The sequence below is a fragment of the Diorhabda carinulata genome, chromosome 5, assembly GCF_026250575.1.
Source record: "Diorhabda carinulata isolate Delta chromosome 5, icDioCari1.1, whole genome shotgun sequence".
NCBI lineage: Eukaryota > Metazoa > Arthropoda > Insecta > Coleoptera > Chrysomelidae > Diorhabda > Diorhabda carinulata.
In genome coordinates, this window is record NC_079464.1 from 18837539 (window position 1) to 18861171 (window position 23633).

The 23633-nt window shown below is 33.6% G+C and overlaps 1 protein-coding gene across 4 annotated transcripts; it reads right to left on the reverse strand.

The window, feature by feature from the left end:
• Positions 1-4977: 4977 nt before the first annotated feature.
• On the reverse strand, positions 4978-23188 carry LOC130893795 (O-acyltransferase like protein-like). Of its 4 annotated transcripts, XM_057800170.1 has the most exons (13): positions 22877-22990; positions 19334-19409; positions 18954-19090; positions 17825-18039; positions 17146-17228; positions 15503-15702; positions 14073-14245; positions 13169-13337; positions 10486-10676; positions 8654-8801; positions 7528-7699; positions 6396-6538; positions 4978-5237 (listed from the first exon to the last, which is right to left on the reverse strand). In XM_057800170.1, exons 3-13 carry the CDS (start codon positions 19077-19079, stop codon positions 5097-5099), a joined length of 1761 nt encoding a protein of 586 aa, XP_057656153.1. In that variant the 5' UTR covers positions 19080-19090; positions 19334-19409; positions 22877-22990; the 3' UTR covers positions 4978-5096. The 4 variants fall into 4 exon arrangements, with proteins under 4 accessions (XP_057656153.1, XP_057656150.1, XP_057656154.1 ...); XM_057800167.1 differs by lacking the exon at positions 19334-19409 and having other exon boundaries at positions 22877-23188; XM_057800169.1 differs by lacking the exons at positions 4978-5237; positions 19334-19409 and adding an exon at positions 5886-6329 and having other exon boundaries at positions 22877-23096.
• Between the last annotated feature and the right edge of the window lie 445 nt (positions 23189-23633).

Consider the following 23633-nt stretch of genomic DNA (forward strand, 5'->3'; position numbering starts at 1 on the left):
TGTATATTAATGAAATGTTCTTCATTTAGAAACGACTCCTTCTGAATGGGTTCCTTCAATTTCAGGCAAGCAGATTACTGTTAATTACATTTTGCAAAGGTAATATTGTAATTGATGCGATACGAAAATTAGTCAATTGTAATAACTATTGATTCCTCTGTTACTGATAATCCGTACAAAAGCTTAATTTGAATGTTAATTTGTGCGACTTCATTTTCCTCAAACAACTAGCAACCAATATTCTAATTAAGGAAATTGTACACGATAATATGATTTTGAATGTGCGCAAAAAAATGAGCTTCATCAGTTATGACGAGAATTTAGGTGTTTGTGGAGAATTCTCCATACATAATTAGGGGCAGACGTTCAGAATGCCGCAATATCTCAGATGGAACAAGAGGATGAAATTTCCGCTTTTTTTGCAAGTTTTTCACGATACCAAACTTGATTCACGGTTTGTCAAGGTGGATCAAGAAGGATTTAGATCATTTAGTATTGATTGTGGCTTTTGGTTTTGGGTCGTACTGAAATAACCAACTATCATTATTGGTAATAATGCTTGGGATGACTTTCTGCTTGTTTTAAACATTCTTCTAAACCATTTTTTGCATTTCCATTAGTGAGTTATTATCTTCAGAAACATATAAAATCACTTAATAAGTCGTGTGACTAAGAAAAACATTTATTTGCAATCTCCCTCAAAAGCAATACAATCATTCCAAAGCTTCTCTAACTTCACGATGACGTACTAGTAGAAGCATTTTTCTTTTGCTTCAAAATAAGCTTCAATTTAAGCAATTGCTTCTTCATTTGAGCTGAATTTCTTACCAGCGAGCATTTTATTAAGATCAGCGAATAGCCAGTAGTTACTGGTGACCAGATCTGGACTATACCAAGGATGAGGAAGCCATTAATTGTCTCTTCCTTTTGGAGATTAACATGCGTATCCAAATATTCTGAGGACATAAACTTCCCAGATGACTGTTGTGCCTTTGGACACTTCGAACGTGGTTCACCCGCAGCAGTCCACTCAGATTATGATCGTTTTAATTCCGAAGTGAGGTGATGGATTCTTGTTGAGTCTATTGTCACATATAGTAGCAAAAAATCGGCATCTAATTTACCTTCTGATATCTTTTTGGCCTCAGTTATTTCACGCTATTTGAACTTCCGATTAGATATTACCAATTTTTAGACTTTTTTGATGTTTTCTGGAGTAAACACATCAATTGGTCGAATATAACGTTCACCATCATCAATATCTGTACGACCACGTTTAAATTCAGCAAACCATTACAAAATGGTTCTTTTCGATGGAGTTTTTTGACAGTTGGTACTTCATAAACGTCATATAGATTTGACAAAATGTCAGCGCCATCTGTGTGTCAGTCACGGGACTAAGGGAGTGATGTTATAAGTAATCAATTTAATCTTAAACCTGCTTAAAGTCGCGTCCTTTCGAAATTAGTGTTTTTTTCTTTTATTTCTTAATGGATTTAATCAATATTAAATTCCGATGTCGAATATCCATTTGCTAAGGGGTCACTATACTCTCGAAAATATTATAGCGTCTCTTAAGTATCCCGAGTCTCTAGAGTGTAAGTGTATGTATCTTTTAGCGTGGAAATCTGAAATTTACGATGTGAAAATAGGGATCTTGGCAAGACCGCTCGCTGTGGCAACGCGCCGACAGAAATATGGTAGGCAATGCGTTTGGGTTATTGCCGTCGAAGTCATAAATAAGTTGGAGAGCTCCGGAATTCATAGGGAGCTTTTTTGGAATATAAAGTAATGAATTTGAAATTGCGAATGTAATAATTTCGATATTTCTGCTGAAAATAATAACAAATATCAAAAGAAATAACTCAGGTAATCACATTTAGAGGCAGAAAGAAATTATCAGCAACTTTAACGGTAAGTTTCAATTTGTATGAAGTATGAAGAAGAAATTTGCTTTGTGGTAGTCCAAAATGTGATTATAAACTCGTGCAGCAAGCTGGGAAGATATAAATATGATCATCAAATTGATTTACATAATTTTTTAGTAGATTTCTTCGAATCCATTTTATGATGTCACTATCCAAAAGGAATGTAACCTTTTCTTCATACGTTCATAATGATTCCTTCTGTCAGTGCAGCTTCAATAGTCCTAATTTCATATAAATTACCAAAAGTCTGCTCCTTCTGGAAATGTTCACGTAAAGAACTATATATTTGAGGGAGAGCTTCCTATTACCTCTCAATAATATATGGCTATCAGTTTCTCTATTGTTCTTTTTTTTATTCAGGGAGTTTTATGAATAATGTTCACTTTTTGTATCGAAACACTTTACAAAAAGTATTCGGAGTATAGGAAAACGTATTCTATTTAGAAGGTGATTTATTTCTTTTTGGTTGATCGTAATCTATCAACTGGACGTTGAAGTATGTGTTCAGCTTCTCAAATCTTCCTCTTCCAGATCTCACAGTTCGTCAGCTGTAGTATGTCTTCAGCTTCTCAAATCTTCTCCTGGTGATGTAGTCCAAAATTTCTTGTATCTTCTTCTGGTCTAAACTCAATGAGGTTCTCCGGGATTATACAATGCAATCAAGTCCTGTTTTCTTCCTATTCCAAATCCTGATAATATTTATCCATAACCAGATCGTTATTAGTTGATCTTTCCTCTTTTAGATGTTTACACTGTTGATGGTAGCCTAGCGCAGTCCGTTAGCTGGGTGTTGAAGTATGTGCTTAGCTACTCAAATCTTCTCCTGGTGATGTCGTCCATGATATCTTGTATCTTCTCCTCTTTCAGATTTCACAGTTCGTTAGCTGAAGTATGTCTTCAGTAGCTCTAATCTTGTGCTGGTGATGTAGTCCATAATTTCTTGTATCTTCTTCTGGTCTAATTTCTCTGGGTGTTGAAGTATGTGAACAGCTCCTCAAATCGTCACCTGGTGATGTTCGCCATAATTTATTGTATCTTCTTTCGATCTAAATCTTAGTACAGCTGTAATTTGTTGATGATGATGTTTTGCTTGGGTTTAACCTCATTCCCACTGCTCTTGGTAGTGTATTCAGCATGATGAACATGAGGATTAGGTTAGGTTATTACTTACAGCTGGATCATAGTTCTGGATCATTTTTAACTTCTCAATTCAACTTTTTGAATACTAATTGTTTAGAGGATTGATGTTTAATTCATTTCGAATTGAGCGGACATTTTATTGTATTGTTTTAATAATTTTTCTCCCCTGTATTCAAAATCAGTGATCAATTATCATATATCTTATATTTTGAAGCGTAACCTTCTTTTTAGATCTTTTTTAGTATAATTTTTATAACTTGTAGCTGTTTCGACATTTATCATAAAATATCATGTTTTAACCACATATATTTTCATCACTACAAGTACCTTTTCTTAAAAATATTCATTTTCTGGCTTCATACGTCTCCCAATTGAATACCTCGTAAGCGATCGTACAAGAATATTTCTCTTGAGGGTTATTATACCAACAGAAATACGTCTTCGCATATAGTATGCAAGTTTTCATTTGCGCGAATAAAATAACATTTCGTTCCGATTTGGGAAAACTTTTTAATGAAATGGCTTCTTAACAACAGGATGTATCACTACTGTAAACGTTGTGGAATTTCCAAGACAGAGAAAGAGATAATATTTAAGTCAGTAGCTTAGAAAATCGTTATTGATAAAGTCTCAAAATTATATTGGTAAATCATGTGTGGAGTTTTTAGATTATGGAAAAGTGATAAAAGAAATATCGAATATTTTGTGAGAAACAGCTGTGTTCAACTGCACCAAGAAGTCTTCAGTTTCTAAAAAGTTGTTTTGCAACCTTAGACTTGTATTTGATGAGGCAACTAAGCTGTGCAACCAGTCGATTACCCCATCACCGGATATTGTTGAAATCCATAGTTGGATGTGCAGTATACATTCAGAATACCAAGAAATCTTTATGAATAAGATACTGCGAAGCTGTCTGCTATCTTATAGAGTCTTTCTTGGTTGAAATCAAATATAAAAGACGGGAGCTTACGTTTATCTAGATCAGAGAGACTCATTTCGAAAGATTGAAACAAACAAACACAGCCACGTTTTGGCTGGGGACTTGTTGATCAGTCCGACAACCACTGGCTGCTCAATCTGGTTATCATCATGTGTAGCAAACACTGGGCTGCTAATCGTACGTTGATACAGATCATAACTCAGGGAGTAAGATAGTACACTGTATCTTCTTTTAAAGTTGGTGGTTTTTGATTGCTCTTCTGGTTGTTCTGCTCGATAGCCAGATTGTCGATTGGTTGGAAGCCTCGTTCAATTGAGTGCCTTAAAACAAGACATCGGAGAATCAAGCTTATCATGAAATCATGCTAATTTTGAAGATATGTCAAATGAGCCTTGAGACGAAGAGAAATCCTGACCAATCACTATAGCGGCGAGTGAGATCATCATCATCATCATGGAGTTATTCTGAAAAGTATCAGAGATCTACTAAATGATAAATTACGACAAAATCAAAATGGATTTCGAGGTGGTAATCCTTGTATTGACCATATTGTGTCAATTACTTGAGCAAACAAAAGAACAAAATGGAGATATCTGGTTAAATTTGATAGAACAAGGTTTATTTTGATTATTTTCGTAGCACCCATCTTGCAGGTTCAAATTTTCAGTTAATATGCACACTACTATATCTGCTAGCTCGTGCATTTTCAGTCGACGATCATCCATTGGATTTTCTACAACATTTCTTAAGTTGTAATCTCATTTGGTAGACCATAACGATGCTGGTCTTCACAGGTATTCATTTAGAATCTGTTTCCCAATATTTTACTGATAATAACGAAGGAGCAGTCTCGCCCAGACTAGAATTTAGACTGGTATTGTTTTAAGAAACTACACCGCCATATCTAGGTCAGGCTAGATACTTATAGGACGATGCTCGTAATTTGAGGTTGAAATATGAAATAGCTGGTTTATTTTCAAAATGACATTTAATACCTTTAACACCAATTCTACAAAAAAAGTTATATTCTTAAACATCAGTTTATAATCAGAAATATTGGATAAATTATGTTTTACAGGGTGGAAATTTCAATTGTTTGACTTCTTTTTCCATTTACTGATTTGTGGTAAATATTTTTTCCGTATTGCTTCACCAGGTTCTTCTATTATAAGCGTGATAAAAATACCACATATAAAACTCAATGAAATGCTGATAATGCAATCCCAAATCTGAAAATTTCAATTACAGTTGTAATAGTCATCGAAAACATTGAAATGAAAGGTACAGATGGAATTATTGAAGATAAAATGGGTGCTTTAACATATGGATTAGCTAATTAAGATGAAAAGTTTGATGTCGATGGCACAAGATCAGCTCCACCATCGAGAGATGACAGATTTTCAGAGTTGGAGACTCAAATCGTTTTGCTGAAACGAGGAATAACTGAAGGAAATTTGACCAATAGTGTAAATGACTAAATGGAATGGCGAAAATAGAAGAACCCAATTTGACATTTGATTTAGAAGATGAAACATAAAAAATAGTGAAAATACAAATATTTAATAGAAGATAAAGAAAAAAACAGAACGCGTCAACTTAAAAGTACGAGGTCTGGCTAGTAAATAACGAGACTGATTACGAAAAAGGGTTTTATTAAAAAATTATTCCACATTCGAATGCTCCCCTTCAATATACTCCTCTCCTCTCGCCGTAGACCTCTCCATAAGTTTTTTCCATTGATCGAAGCAGTGCAGTCTTCTTTGCTGAAGGTCTTCAAGAGCTCTGCCGTTTTTTCTTTTACCGCTTTCATCGACTCAAATTGGGTCCCTTTCAAAACAGATTTCATCTTTGGTAACAAAAACAATGCACGGTGCCAAATCTGGTGATTACGGCGGATGTTCTTCACAGATCGCGCGTTTTGGGCAAGTGCGTTGTCTTGGTGCCAAATCATGCCGTTTTTTATGAACTAGTTCTCGCAGTGTTGCCAAAACTGACAAATAGTTGACAGTCTCATCCTCAGGAACCCATTCAGTCTTCCCGATACTGTTTATGTTGAAAAAAACGTTCAACATTGTCTCTTGAATTTTAATTTTAATCATTTGGTCATTACTAAAGCGCTTACACTGCTCAAAAATTTATAGCACTAAGTTTTATAAGTAAGTTGAGATTGATACGTTATTCTTGTTGACAAACGACATTACTCCGAAATTTATCTAGAATTATCCTCCATTTTGAATTCTTCAGAGTTTGAAAATATTTGAGGTTAGGTTAAGTTTTACAGAAACTATATAGGTTGAAATTAAAAAAAAATCTTGAGCTTCCTGTCGAACATGGGAACAGATGTAGATTTGAGAATATTGAACAAAAAGAAAAATATAATTGCTTACCAATTTTCCTATTGATACTTCCATATTTGATGAAATATGCTTATTGATTGCAACAATAATGCCGATTTGAACCAAATACACGCAGTAGGTGAAATTACTTAAGATAACTACGTATTTAGATTCCAATAAATTCTTGACTATTCCTAAAAAGTTCTCATCGTTAACTTTTCGAAAAACTGTCATAACTTGACATAATGCAAAACAATGTGTAAGATCAGAATATTGCATAACATAACCTTAAAATTTATGTAAAAAATTCAAATCACCAAGTTTTTGGTTTTTTATTTTTTTTGTTGTTTTTCAAATGTTCTCGACATCCATTCTCAACTAATTCCATCGCCCTTTTCTGCCCATTTGGAAAAAACATTTGAAAATTTACCAAGAAAAAAAGATAACTGCAAATCCTTGACAAGAGACGTAATATTAGCAGATTAGAAACTCATTCAACTCAATAAAACTGCCAATGCAAGTTTTTGCCCAGCTGAGCTCCATCTGCAAATGCTGTTGGTCAAGAAATATTGCGTCTTGCATTGCATTGCCCGTTGTTTTGCATCACGTCAAGCGGCCTTGAATATCACCAAAATTGAATAGAAATAGCTTTAAAAACTAAAATATTTTCTATTAATTGCTTAGATATAAAGGTATTAGAGTTCTAGGTAGAACTTTTCAAAAGTTCGTTTGTGTTGGTTTTTCTATTTTATTCCTGACATCTACGATGAAAATTTTTATTCGTTCGTTGCCTTGATTATGGTAATATATTTACCGAAACGTCGATTTTCAAACTGTTCAGACATCTAACTGCGACTTATAGCCTATCAGTTCATCAATTCATCAGTAATTTATTCACCCTGTATATTCATATTTTCATATATATACTAGGTGTTTTGCTAAATATGTTGCTGTTAAACATATGAATGAAATTCAAGCAATTGAAAATAAACTTGATGAACTTATCAACAAAATATTCCGAGAAAGATTCGATTAAAAATATTGAGACTTTTGGATGTTTAACAATTTCTATCTCTAGGTTCTAGATTTGGTTTAGGAAATATGGAAATAATAAGTTTCGTTAAAAGATCTACAACTACGATAGAGTGGATTGTAGTACAGAGAAAATAATAATTTTACTCACCCCCTATATTGTGTGACATTCCGTAAATTCCAACACCAATTCCCAAATTATATAGTGGTTTACTTAGACATGTCAAAATGACAGCTTTTAAGCCTCGCATATTCACATAATGGATGTACATCGTTAGTAGAGGTAGGAATAAGAAAATGGATGCCCATAATAAAGTTAACGGCTAAAAATTTAAGCAAAAAAGATGATCAAAAATGATTACAAGTTTTTTTCAAGCTCATCAAGCAAGACGAGCAATTTATTGAACGGAAGACAGAGAAAAATATCTATAACTCATCCTAGATATTAAACTTCTCTGGAATAAAGAAAAGGAGATGATCATCATAGCCACAAAAGCACTGATGGTGTGCAGAAACTTCACAGGGAGTACTACAACTAGTCTGAATACCACGAGGAGCAATCTCTTGAAGGTACGAAGACCTGGCTTGCATTTCTCCAAATGTTACTGAAAAGTGTGATAGATAAAACATGTTCAGTAACAGAACCACCAAAGGAAAACCGTCCCTAGATAATGACCAAACCTGGGACATGTCTTAGGATGATGCATCGAAAAAGTTGAGCTTGAGTTGAGTAACTGGGATCATAATAGAAGAAATACCATTATATGGTACACAACTGAAGAATGTACGGTTCCAGAACCAAATACTATTGAAGCCTGGGCAACACACGGAGCATTTTTCAAGCAAAAATTAGAGCTTAATGCTCCAAGATTATAAAATCCAAACTCGTTTCGTACAATGGATTCTGGGACACACCAGAGTGGAGGAAAAGTAATGAATGTATCAATCTACGAATACTATTGGGGCACTGTTGTTTCAATAGACATGTAAAGACGGTAGATTTAGCAGATAATGTAGAAACTATTGTACAGAGGACGGACCAACTATCCACATTCTCTAGGTTGCTCCGCCTGGAGCAACCTAGACATTGAAGACCAAGATCTTTGGCAGCAGCAGATACCCCATATTCTGGACTTTCTTGAAGGAATCGGATTGAGAGATCAGCTGTAAACACTGGATTAACCAGTATAGCAGCAGAAAAAGGGACACAAAAGATCATTTGGGTCACAGTGTATATGATACGACAATAGATATATAGACAATGAGTGGATAATTACCCATGTGTTCTTTATAGTAATGTTCTTTGTTTTATTGTAAATATCACCCAAAATTACACCAATGACACTTGACGACCATATAGATAAAGTTGACATGTACTGCACCATATATAACGAAGAATATCTCAAATATCTTTCTTCCATTGCTCTAAAATTGTTATTTATATAACAAGCGTGTAAAATAGTCTTTTTTCGACGAATCAAATTAGTCGAAAAAAGGCCTTTACACACGAATTCCATACAATATTCTTTCTACAAGTTTGATGTTGATTTTCTTCACGTGCTAGTGCGTATATTGTGTTTCTCCATGTGTTTATAGTTCGGTCAAATTAGACATAAAAATAGTGTTCAAATAATAGAAATTCCCGGAAAAACATATTCGTGGAGAACTGGGGTTTACCATTACAATGTTTTTTAGATTTTTCTCAAAAACGGTGAATTTTATTAAAAACAACCTGTCATCAAAGTTGTAGATCTTAAAATTCTCTTCAGAAATTATTTCTATAATTTTTTTTCTAAAAGTTGCCATTTCTGAGACATCGTGATTTTAAGAGTCAAATTAAACATGATATGCAAATTAGGCACTTAAGACAAATATAAATACCTATTTGATTCTTTTACATTATTCAAAATATAGTCAGTCCCTAACTGAATCCTCTTTTCTTGGTCTTGAAAACCATCTGGCTCTTATATTGTCCATAGGCATCGTTCTTTTAGTGTTAAAGGTTCAGTTCAAGTGAATATACGATTCAACTATTCGGTTATTTTTTGTCTTATTATATAACTCAAAAAAAATGTCTCAGTTCGTTTGCAATGTACAGAAGGGGCAAAACGTCCTTGATTCCACACCTCAAACAATAATTACGGAAGGAATTTACTTTCTTTTTGAGGTTTACGGACCTCCAAACAAAGTACTTGTTTTGGTGAATATCGATACTTAACTTTCGTAAAAAACAAGGTAAACAAAAAAAAACAAGTTCAACTATCATATCTTCCTTCAAAGCAATCAACTGAATCCAGAAGACTGTGGTTGGAAATTGATAAATAATAATTTGGAACCGATGAAAACTCAACACAAAAAAGGTGATAGTGCTCAAATGTCCATTTAAGTACAATAGATGAAGATTCCTGTGATTTTAATGAAGAAATCAGTGATTCAAATACATTTGAACAATTTATGAACATCCAGCAAGAGAAAGAGGAAGAAATTACTGTTAAAGTAGACTTGCAAGTGTATGAATCTGATTAAAGTATCAAAAATAAATCAAAACAAAAATGTGACTCTTAGAATCGCGATATCTCAGAAATGGGGATTATAAAAAAAAATTATAGAAACCCTTTCTGTAGAAAATTTTAAGATCTACAACTTTACTTTTAGGTTTTTTTTGATAATATCTACCGTTTTCAAGAACCTTTCAAAAAAATTTTGAACTTCAACCCCGAATAACTTTTGTAGCATGCATAGAATCGATGGGAATTGTTAAAATTTAAATATCTATATTGACCGGACTATTTTTTTTCAAGATTAGACTAAGTTGACAAAATAACAGACGACTTGCATATAATGAATTGCAATCTAATAATACTTATTACTACATAAGTAAAAAAATTTATTGAGTACGATTTGAACCTGAGACCTCCCGTTTGCGTGCCTTGAACTCTACTCACTAAGCTACGAAGAGCTTATTAATAATTTTTTAAAGCACTAGTGCGTAAAATGAAGTTTTACTTCTCACTACTTTTCGTATTTTACGTTTTAAGGAGGTATTTCACGTATTTTTTTTTCGACATCACCCCCAAGTACCAAAATATTGATAAAGTGTTAATCATACCTGATTGATGGTTTGAATATAACATCAGAATGAGCGTATACTCTGACACCGTGTATTATACATGAGGCACATAATAAAGTAAAGTATAATTTTATATCTTTTAACTTGAATTTTAACTTGATGTAGAGTATAACGAGATTAAGGATATAAAGTTGAAAATCTACCGATATGTACCAGGAAACAGGATAACACTAAAATACGTCAAATAAATTGAATAAATTTCACTCATCTGTTATATAGTCCGGTAAAATTAGACCAAAAAATTTTATTCAAGGTCAAAGGTTTAAAAAATAAGTTTTTCACCATTTTCAGCAAACCGCTAAGTTTTATCATGAAAATACTCCTAGCAAAAATTGTAGATCATAAAATTGTCTACAAAAAACGTATCAATAGTTTTTCTCCTACGAGCTACCGTTTCTGAGATATAACGAGTCAAAATTTGTAAAAGTTTGTTTCAGATTTACTGTCGTATTTAATGGCTATGATTGCACGAGAAATATCAAAGCTGCAGAACAACATCGTCGAACTTCAGCAACATCTTCATCAATTGATAATTTCTTATAAATACTCAAACAAATCTCGGTTCATTTCAATGTTGTAAAAAAGTTTATTGCTGAAAATGGTGAAACCATTAAATACGAAAACTTTTACAACTTTTTGATTCGTTATATCTCAAAAACGGTGGATCGTATCAAAAAAGTATTCGTACGTTTTTTGTAGATAGTTTTATGATCTACAATTTTTGTCTAGAGTATTTTTATGATAAAACTAATCGTTTTGCCGATAATCACGAAAAACTCATTTTTTTGAACTTTGACCTTGAATAAAATTTTTTCCTTACACGAAAATGATGGGAAACATTCAAATTTTATTTCCAATTGTATTTTAAACAATTTTACTGATTTTCCGCTCGATAGGAATTTATGTAACATCGAATGTCTAAATTGACCGGATTAATATAGTACAAACAAAAATGATATTCAATGAATAAATTTCCTCTACAAACTAAAATATCAGGTAATAAATATGCAATTCACATTTTGTTTCTCTTCATTGAGTCGTTGAAATCGATTCCGTTGTTCGATAGAATTGAAAACCATCGCACATGCTTCAGGAGACCATCAAAATCCGCCCACCTGTAATTTTGACAGATCATTGGCCAAGAAGAGGGACCGCTCTTCCTTGTGACAATATTTTCTAGGTTATCAAGTGCGTACACTCGATTTCCACCATCGGTTCAGTAATTGGAAGCGCCAGTCTTGAGATACGATCTTTAGTCATACAGAAAAGTTTCTGCTCGTCCAGCAAGTAGGACGTGTCAATTTGAAGACCAGAGAAGATGTCTATGACAAAAACAGTGCCTGATAACTCCCCGAATAAAGCTACTGCCACCAAGAATGCGCCTTCGAAAGAAGATCCAACTGATACCCGTACCAGATGTGTATACTTCCTGAAGTGGAAGTAGCCAAGTTCAGTCTGGCGATCTTTGGAACCGCGGACGTCCAAAGACGCCGCCTGAAACAGTTTATCCCGAATCGTGTCATCTCTACAGTTGCTCACGTCTTAACCTCGAGGATGCCATTAGATCTTCTGATAATAAGACAATTCACCCTGGGTCAAAGCAGATAAGGGAGGTTGTACAGGTTTACCTTCAAAGTTACTTTTAACAGGTCCTCATTTTGAAAATGAAATTGTGATTAGTAGTAGTTCATCCTGATATCATCGAATTAGAAAATAAAGATTGATTATATCAATGGATGTGTCAAAAGGCAATATTGGGCAGCAAGAAACGCATCTAGATATAAATAGTATATTGGATAATGCGGTTCATTACCAGCAGGAGTTTCTTAATTCTTCAAGTTAAAAATAGGTGCCCCAATGTTTTAATTAAGAAATCTCGAGGCGTACGACTTTTTTTGGTGACGAATGTAATTTTTGGGTAGGTTTTGGTCAAATCAATTTCTCTTAATTTTTGATAATCGTGCTCTCACTGGCTTTCAAAAAGCTTACAGTGGATGTAGGTAATTGGACAGTTAGAAAACGACTCAAGTCAGTTAAACTTGAGCTAAAAAGTTCAATTACTGGCTCCAAATTAACTGCAGCTCATCTACTTTTGGAGGAGGTTCTTGGATTCCAATCGAAGCAAAAACCGAATTTGATTTGATCCATAAAACTTTTTGCATATAAAAGGAAAATTTCTTCGCAATAACAGGATCGCTGAAAATAGTTTGGACTGGTCCAGCAGCTGGTCAAACCTCGCCGGCCAATGGTTTACCTTTTAATTATCGTTTGCCATCAGCATTTATGAATCACAGGAGTGAAGATATAAACACGTTGAAATTATATACCTTTATAAACTTTTTAATCGGGATTTTGATAACATAAATAAAACGGCAGGCAACAGGTAATTGATTTAGATATCATTGGAAATCTAGCATTGTCTTCTATTTTTGCGTTTACCAACTTGGTGTTCACCAGATTAAGGCCCTCAGCGATTTTCACTTAAAGAGAAGAGATTTTAAATTTGACCAAAAAAGTTATCGTCTTCGTAAACGCCTATTTTGAGGAGAAAGATTAAAGAATTGAAAATACATCGCTAGACTTTGTACGTTTAAAAAAATATGAAAATTCGTGAAATAAAATTATTTTCAAGTATGATTGAATAATAAAAAATGACACTCACAATATCAAAAATGTAGTCATAATTACTGATCAATAGTATCGATTTGAGCCAATTTCTTCTACAAGAATTTCGATTCAATACTAACAGTGAGAAGCTACATGGTCCAGAAATATTCATAAACCAAGATGGTTGAATAAATGCTAGTAATACCACAAAAGTGAACATCAATCTGAAAACATTACATCGTGTAGATACAGATCGTTATAAAAAAAGTAGAAGCTGGTGTTTACGTACAACGTAATTTGTTTTTACTAGGATGGTTCCAGAAGTACCTGGCTTGACACAGAGATGGCGGTAATTGCTTGAAAAATTACAGCATGTTTGAAGTTTGAAGACGCCACGTGTTTAGTATCTGTTTGGCAGTTATCTATAGTGAATATTTTCAATGAATTGATCATCATTATGTGAAAAGGCGCTAGTCCAACCAATATAGAACCTGAATTAGATTCTACTCTGGGTGAGACACTCCTAAGAGTTTAAACAAGGCCGTACGACCTACGAACACCAAATGAGGTGACATATTGAGATGAGAGAGCTGTGCGAAAGATAAGTGCTGCGTTTGCTCATATTAGAACCAAACAGCATTGTGAAGATGATGAAGAACAGGCTCCAAGGAAGGCAAAGACCATTCCATCTGCAGCCGTCGGTTTTTGGATAATTTTCATCAACACTATGCATTAGCTTGAATGATGAATTAAAGTTTGAATTGCTACCCCAATCACCAGATATAGCACTCTTTGTAGGAACCATCCTCGTACTTAACATAATTTAAGATATCTCGACATCAAAACAAAGATATCGATATGTGGTTTTCGCTATTCAAATGTTAATTTTGTATGCTTCAAGAACGATCCAGAAGCATGACAGTTTTGTTGTACGAGCTTCAATAATAAAGTAATAATACCTGGCATATCGATTGATAATTAATATTCCAACATTTTTAAGAGATAATTCACCATATTTTTCGATTATATTATGAACTTGTACAGTCAATAACCAAGAGGAAAATAAAAAAAAAGGTAGAACGGCGAATGCACCAACACATCTAAATGGCGTGATAAATTTTGAGGCATTTATCTGAAAAACAAAAAAATGTTTTATTGAAATTAAGGTTATCAAAGATCAAAAGCCAAAAAAAAACTTCCTACTAATATGCAAATTTCCTTGTGTGCTAAAAACACTATTTCGAAAGAACGTCAGGTCAAGAGCTCCGGCGAGCGTTTTTTTAGGATCAGCGATAACTTGGAACCAGATTTGGACTATACGGTAGATGAGAAAGCGATTCGTTCAATTTAACCATCGTTACCATCGACTTGTGAATCGGTGCATTGTCTTAGTTTCTTCTTCGACTTATGAGGCCCTTTTCCCTTGATGTTTGCAATCAAACGATTCAACAACTCTATGTAATTATGCGCATTCCAAAATACTGAAGACATAACCTTCTCAGCTGAGTCAGTGTCTTTGGACGTAGTTCACCCGCTGCAGTCCACTTAGATGATGATCGTTTTGCACGTGGAGTGTAGTCAGCTAGGGGATCTTCTATACGACTTCTAAAAATCAGTACCGCGACCGGGGGCTCGTTCATCGACTTCCAGTAGAGTTGCTCCGACGATCACATAGGGAATCCGTTTTTCCGCACAAATAGTAGATTCTTCGAACGAATGTGCTACATGTTGCATTCATATAAGTCGAGAGTCAATTTTTTTTTTCTTTTAATTTAGGCCTATAATATTTTATTTTAATTGATTAATGTCAATCGACCTTTTTATCCTATTAACATCCCCAATGGGATTGCAATTGCAAGGAGATGTTGTAACTATTGACTTGTTTCGACGTTATTACGTCTCATCAGAGCATTATAACAACCCTTATCTGATTTTACACAGTTCATTTACCATCAGAATCTATATTATCGTCGACTATGTTTAACTACATCTACCAAATAGCGAGTTGACTGCTCTGATGAGACGTGATAACGTCGAAACAACAACTTATCCTCACAATCGCGAGTCATTGGGGTTATTCATATTAACAAAAATCACGATTGACATCACGTGTCATCTCTTCATAGGAGATGTAATTAATTCAATATTCGTCAAGGTATTAGCCAGGAAAGTATTTGTTTTCTTCTTTGCAGAATGTCGGAATACATTTTCGAAATATTAAATTTCAAATTATATCATAGGTGAATAATAGAAATCCTTTATTTAGATTATACATTTTCAAAGCCCAATTAATTATTTCCCAGACGATGAATACATGAGTATTCAAAAGTTTGGTGTTTTATTGCCACGTTCCCAATAATAAAACGCTTATATATCCTGATATACTTACTCGTTCCACTTCAACTGGGTTTGATATATAAAAAAAGAGATATAATAAATTCACGTGTATTAAAATCAGGATTATCATCGAAAAAAAACGGATGCCTTGTAAGTTTGATAATTTTTTATAATCAATATTCGTAGGAGCTGTCGTCCTTTTCCTCCATGTATGATAAAGAGACAAATTTGACAGAAAATTGTTTCTTCGATCTAAAAAGACATGAAACTTTTTTAGTTTTTTCACAATAGTGTTAGTTAACGATTAAAATTATATGTGGCTTCAAATTCGTTAATACAGCTCCAAAGGCCTTATAGACTCAAGGTTCCACTGATCTTTCTTCCATCTATTTTTGTCCACGGCTGCTCGTCAGTTCTCTATTTCTATTCTTCCTAAATCTTCTCCACAGGTCTCTATCCATTTTTTCCATGGAAGCCTTCTTATTCTTTTCGTTTCTTCTTCCTTTAGCAAGAATCTTCTCACCCAATTATCTTCGTTCATTCTGGTTATATGCTCCATCCAACAGAGTCTTTTTACTCTGGCCATATCTCATATTTTGATCTCTGCGTTCATTCTTCATCTCCACTCGTACTCCTAAAATCCTCCTTAGTACCTTTCCCTCCCATTTATTTATATTTTTTTCTTCTTTCTTGTTCATGATCCAACATTCACTACCATACAGCACCATTGGTTGTATAATTGTAAATTGTAATTGCTTAACTTGGTGATTATTGGAATATCTTTTGATCTTAATAGTCCTGATAGGGCTCCAAACGTTTTGTTTCCACTCGTCAGTCTTTTGTCGATTTCTTTTGTAGTTTCAACGGTTGTCACTGTAACTCCCAGGTGTTTGAACTCCTGGATTTTATCATCTTTGATTTGCTCTGTTCCTTGGTTGCAGCTATTCAGATCCCTTACCTCTCCATATATTTGGTCTTTTATTCATTCAAGCGCAGTCCGTGTTCTTTTGCTTTCTTTTCATAGAGATTTTCTAGATTCTTTTAGATCCTTTAATTATTTACTCGTAAGTACCACATCATCTGCGTAGGTAAGGATTTGTGTTTTGTATTTCAACATGAAAACCAGTCTAGACACACTGTTCTCACTTAATTTAATTTAAAAAAAATGGTTTACACAATTTACTAGTGACAAAATTTGTTAGTTGAAAAAATGCTTTCCATTTCCTCAAGACCAATTTGGACCTGGTTCACCGGCTGCAGTCCACCCAAATGATGATTGTTTTGATTTCGGAGTAAATATCAATTGCCACAAAAAATCTGATTTATTACGTATGTTTACACGTAGTCAAAAACTGCTCGGAATCATCAACTCGTTGTTGTTTTTGATCGACTGCTATTGAATTCCGTACCCAAAACCTATCGCATGATTCTTTTCGATCAGCAAACACTTTTGAAGCTATTGCTGAGCTTGTACATTATTTTTTCTCATCAAGAAACAATGATAATTCAAGACATGGAATTGTTTTGAAAATAACAGAAGTAGTTCCACTTAAATGGCTGTCACTGGAGACATCTTGTATTTCCAAGTTAATGAAATTAATACTAACCTTGCCTCACTCATAAACATATAATTTTCAAGTGCAAGATGGAGACCAAATTTGTTTAATATGCAAATGCAACTATGTCAAAACTTACCACGCTCTAACCCTTTCACATTTTGTTTCTTTTCGTAATACGTTGCAAAAAGTACCAGTAATAAGTAAACAATGCCGATGATTCTGCAAACAGAATATAAACCTACCAAACCTATTTTTAGATCTTCAAGAATTCATTGCACTAGGCTTGTCCATCAAATAAGTATCCTAAGGAATTTTCACAATGGAAACATATGTATTAGCTTTGGATAATACATGTTTGGATAGTTCAGAATTCTCTCTATTTTCTGATATAATCGCTGTTTAGATTAATGTCTTTTCATGCCTGAGTCGTAGATATCTGCCACGATAGCTTCAAACCTCTTCTTTCAGCTCTTCATCGGTTGTGAAATGCGTTTCTCCATGGGAAGAGATGGTAATCACTGGGGGCCAAGTATGTCGTGTAAGGATGTTCCAGATCCAGATCTGTACGATCCTCTACACATTCATACACAGTTGGAAATCAATGGAGAACGTTTTTGCACACAAAAAACGAATCACAGAGCGTTAATTCGCACCTGGCGCGCTAATCGAATGGAAGCTCAATCCTTAACGGTTACCAAGACAATAATGAGCTCTGTGGCGCTAAAAACCTCATTCCGCAACTCCTTGGGAACCTTATTTTATGGACAACTCTACGTGTTGAAAATATCGTTTTAGATTTATATGGAATTACTCACGCAACTAGATAATCGTAAATGTTATAACTAGTTTTCATTTCAACACAAATAGAATCATCAACTTCCGCTGTCAAATTATATTTTTGAAGGTTTCTATTTACCAAATTATTAGAATAAGCATACAACGTTGAATCCGTTCGAATTTTATCTTGTGGTACACATAATGCTCGATGTACTATGCTTCTATCGTATGTCATCGGGTCGTCGCTAAATTTCTGCAAATATTTTGTCGTTAAATAGCTTGAAATTATCACAATGTAGGAGTACGACTGAATGAATGTATGGAAAGTTGAAATTAATAGAATTGAAGCCAAACTTCGATAGAAAGTGAAGTTATGAAGATAGCTTGGAATGAAGTAAAAAAATATATTGGAGCCATTCGGTTCATAATTTATAGTAGGAAGATTTGAATGAAATTATCAAAAGCCGATGTCTTTTGAGAAGCTAGAACCTTTTGACACCACTAGTCAAACTATGAAGCTTGTCCAAGTGTTTGAATCAAGTACTTGTGAGTTTTCGTCACTCATAGATGAGGTGGTTTGAAGTTTCTTTCTCCTCTATGCATCAACGGCACTCTTATTTGAGTGGAGATGTTTTTACTGATCTTACACTTCCTTGGTACCAGCAACAAAATTCAAAGACTGCTCATAACATTCTACTCGATGCCGAGAATTCGAGACATCCACCTTTCACTTATTTTTGATCATATTTAGATGTTTATGTAACTAGAACAGTTATTTTGTTATTTCTTTCAATAATTTAATGTTTTTTTTTAGTCAAAAAACAGTGCGAAACTCAATTTAATTGATTGGTCGTTTGGTTTGACCTCTATTATAATCAAATGGACCGAAGCATCAAGTTGAAACCGATAAGTATTCGAAAGCTCGAAAATATATTCGAGTTAGTACACTTTGATGGAAGGGTAATAAATCTGGCTAATAGAGTGGTTGTAATAACACATAAATGTAAATAGACATTATGCAATGCTTCATATTATTACATTATCAAATCACATCGCTTTCAGCTTTGATATGGTATGGATTTTCTGTCATATTTGATGTAAAATTGAAAACCTATAGACATAGTGTTAAATTATTCATTTTTAGTGTATGTAGGCATCGGAACTCACCCGAATTAAATTGATAATATTCTGGTTTGCATGGGGTACAATTAATTTTGCTTGAACGTTGCAAAAAAAATTAGTTTCATTTTTATTACAAGATGAATAATCATCCATATCGAACAAAGGCGGCATAACGTCCGTATCTGAAACGAAAAAATATCAATAGTTTAAAAATTTTAACTTTTATAGTTATAGATGTTTATAAACAATTTCTAATCTGAAAATTAGTCATTTTTAATATTATTATAGAATCTAAACGTTGTTTAGATAATTTAAAATAAGGAGCTACAAATCCAGGCAGTTTACATCTAATTAATGTTGACTTTGGAAATATTTAAGCACTCGAATCATCAATTTGTAAATACAATAAACTAAGAAGCACTTACCTCCAAGAAAAACCTATAGAGTCAGGTAATGGGTTTTGAGAAAATTCGTTGTTAGTTGTTTAAGAAGTAGAGGGGACTGGAAAAGAAAAAAGAGGTCTATCTACAAAAAAATGAGATGCTATGAAAAAAAAAACTTTTAAACTGAATGAATCAATCCATTTGGTATTACATGGATCTAACAACTTTTTACGTAGATGAATAGAATTGCGAGTTGTTTTTGATGGCATATAATCGTTCCAAAACATCTACAGATAAAAGTTTATGTTAAATTATTGATGAAATAGTGGACTTAATTGGTGTTGGATAATTTGGCGAGTTTCAAACAGCACGTAAGGCTGCAAGAAAGCCAATATTTCTAAATAGAAAATCGTTGTTTTTGGAAAAGAATTTGCTACATCAGAAAGTAGTTCTTGCCACATTTTTGACGATTTTGTCCCATTTACTAGAATCATTGTATTGAAATTTTATACGAATATGCTATGGAATCTGATACATCCTACGAAATTGTTTTTATGTCTGATTCTCATAGAGGGCGCTAGTTACACGGTTATTACTAAGTAGTATTGAACATAACTGGTTCAATATTAAATTTATTTCAATATCATTTAATTTTACAACAAAAAGTACTCTTAATAAAACTCGATAATGTGTACAGTTTTCGGAATATTTTGATTTGAAAATTATGAAGAATTGAAAATGTTTTGTCGTTCAAATGAGACCCCATCGATGAAACGGATACATTTAAAAAATTGGGAGTGAGAGTTTTCGTTTCTTGTAACTTTTCTCGAAAATCCAATCTGATCACTAAATGATTTAGTTTTCCAAAGTTACTGAGCTGTTGGAGGCCTTAGTATGAAACAAACAACAATTTAATGTTGTATTGAGATTCTGGAATTCAAACATTAATAAAGGAAATATGATTTTAAATTTGGTTGAACAGTTAGTGTGAGGAATATGGCAAGAAAAGCAAATACGTTTTCTTCAAGTACTTGGAGGTTACAGACAAGTCCAAGAGCTCTTGGCAGACTATCTGAGGATTCACATGTTAAAGTTAATGTTTAAGCAGCAACTGCAAATTTAATGCAAATGCAAATAACTGGATTTTTTAAGCAATAATGTACCAGCGAAGATCTCTTTATTTTATGCCCGATGGAGCTTTAGCACATTTTGATAGAAGGTTGAGTAACCATTTTACAAATCGATGGATTGGCAGAGGTGCAAAAACCCCGATTCATTAGCCTTCTCGGTCATGCGATTTCATCGTATCTTAAAGAAAAAGTTTATGCTATAGAATTAAATTCACCTCAACAGTTATAAGACAAAATTCAACGTGGTGACCTCGTAGCTGACTCCCAAGCGTTTAGAAAGTTAATGGAATCTTTAGAAAAAAGATACGGACCTTTTTGAACATCTGCTGTAATTAAATTCTAATTTAAAAAGTAGTCTGAAATATAAACAATCATTTCCATAAAATTTTTTTCTTCAAAGTCTTTTATCTTGAATACTGACCAAACCCCAAATATTTTACATATTTCTATATATCTTATAGAGTGGATTGCTTTTTTTGAAACACCCTCTATTCATACAAATATTATTTAATAGGAAAATATTTAAAAAAAAAACGAAAGAAGTAATACGCTCATGGATTACTCATTTTATATTTCTCTCATTAATAAAAATCGACTATAGACTTCAACATATCAAAATGAAGGCAGTCCACAATCCACATTTTCAAAATAGTTAAAAATCATTGAACTTTGATTTTCCGATCTTTCATATCTTAATAAATGAGAATTATAAAACCTGACAATTATTGCTACCGTATCCATTATAATAATTATAAGAGGAAAAACATTATAGATTTGAAATTCGATATCTTTTCTAGTTGTTATGGAAATGTTTTAAAAGTATTTTACCCATAACCCCCGGGAAGGGACAAACCGAGGGGCCACAGAAAACGTAAATTTTCCTCTAGCAATAATGGAAAATCCTTAATAATTTTTTCCTAGCATTCCAGTGAAGAAGCCCCAACTCTGAATACTGCAATACCGTTGTACATCGAATGTTTGAGGTTAGGTATCGTTTCTTCGGTAACATGCTATCCATTATTGTAGATTTTACTCTTTGGCTCTAATACTTATTGTCATCTTCTTTAAAAATGCCTCGGAAGCAAAAGGATCATGCAGAGACGAGAAGACAACATCAAGCAGAAGGACAAAGTATTTTGAGATTAGCTCAAACTCATTTTCAGGCTAGAAACGTCGTCGACATTTCATGCATGATCAATTTAATCATCCTTCGATTGTTATTGGTTCAATGAATGAAAAGGATGAAACTATTGGAATGTGCTGTTCCAATGGTGAACCAAAAGAGTTTTTAAAAACTTTATTGTCAAGTTTTACAGATTATTCACTTTCGCTAAAGTTATTATCGAAACCTTCTAATTTGTTCGCTTTTGTTAAACTGTTAATCATGTTTTCGGTGTAGTTAGCCCTGTCATTTTTACTTTTTGGACCAAGAAGTACCGTGAAATAACATGGATCCACCAACATTCATTCATCCATTATATCAATTTTTCGTCCTGCGCATCTTTGTCTGTTGGTGGGTATGTCCTGTCAATGGATTTTAGTGTGTTTGTCAATGTTTTTCATACCTGTTGTTTTTGTTCTATGGTGCATTCGTTTATGATGTGGTATTAATCTTCGGGTGTGTTGTCGTACTTGACTGTTGTATCTCAAATTGAAACGTTTGTATATGTCTGTATCTCAATTTAGGTCAAATGGTATCCCCTTCAAGACCTTTATAAATTTGCATGTTTTCCTGCTGTATTGTTAACTTCCCATTTTCTCTACCAGCTCTCGATTTTGTTGTCTTATTCAGTCGCCTTATGCTAATATGTTTCATGTCTGATGTTTTGTTTTGTCCATTTCTTGTTAGTGTTTTATGTATGTGCGCATGTCAAGGAAAAAACCACGTGTAATCTTGACTTTAGAGCTCGACGGAGGCTCGGTGTTCGTTTGGAGGTGTTTTGCAGAAAGGATGACTAGATATCTGATGAAAATTAGAGGGATTTTGAAGAAAAAAGGCTATAAAAACTATTAAAAGAAAATATCGTATGTTCTGGCCAGTACTGGCATCACAAAGATCCCAAGCATCTCTAGATGTTGTGTAATGATTATTTAAAAGCATTAGAGAGGTTGAATGTACTGAAAGTTGTTGGGAGACAAATTAAACAAAGAAGCTAGAATCCTATTTCCACTTTACATCTTTGGAAATGATTAAAGAGAAATACAAAAGTTTTCCATATGGAAAACTTTTTTATTGGTGGTTTCATAAAAAAAAGCTGGAATGCAACCATTAGATATTAATTTTTTGAAGCGGTATACGAGGTTTGTCAAAAAATTTGAATTTTGTGTAAAGTTCTGTCAAATATAAATATCGAAATCGATCGTATTTTTTTGTATTATGAAGTGGGCAAAAATTTTTGATCTTCAAGTTTTCAATAGATTTTTTAGGGTGCCTTCGATGAGCAAAAATACTTACTTGAAATTACGCTGCTGATGAAAAATAGAAAATTCAATGTAACACAAAACACAACATTTTTTACTTTATACATTGTTTCTTTTTATTTTACTTTAATTGTTTACTAAACTATAAACATAACTATCACTATTTTTGCCGACCTCGCATCAAACGCCAAATTATACGATTTGAAATTGCTATTGTCATTCAAAGACAGACACGAGTGTATATGGTAATAGTTTTTGAGAACCATAGGCGGATACAGTAAAAATTATTTTTTTCTGTGACGGGAGAAAAGTTTTACATTCTTTCTTTGTTGACAGGTAATAAAACGTCACTTTAAAGCATCAACGTCAAGTCTATCCCCTGATTCAACTAAAAGTGTACCAGACCATCTTCGAAATGATCGAACTGTATATTGGTTAGCATTTCTAAGTGAAAATTACCCGCTTTTTCGGGAGTTTTCAACCCACAATCTGATTGGATACATTTTCTATTGTGATATGTACAAAACAGACTTCGCTGCTGGACGATAGGCTATTAGGCCAGGTATTCAAGCATTTCTCTTTCGAATTCTTTAATGCAGCAGCGATGTATTTGAAATTTTGACAGATGATATGTGTGTATCCAAAAAGGGAAAGTGTGCAATCCTTCCGGGTTGCACATCCAAAATAACGAAATATCAGCAAATTTAAAGTAAAAAATGTCTCATAAAGTATTTGCGCCAAATCAATAGTTTTTGAGTTGTTCGCAATGGAAAAGTACGATTTTTGGTAAA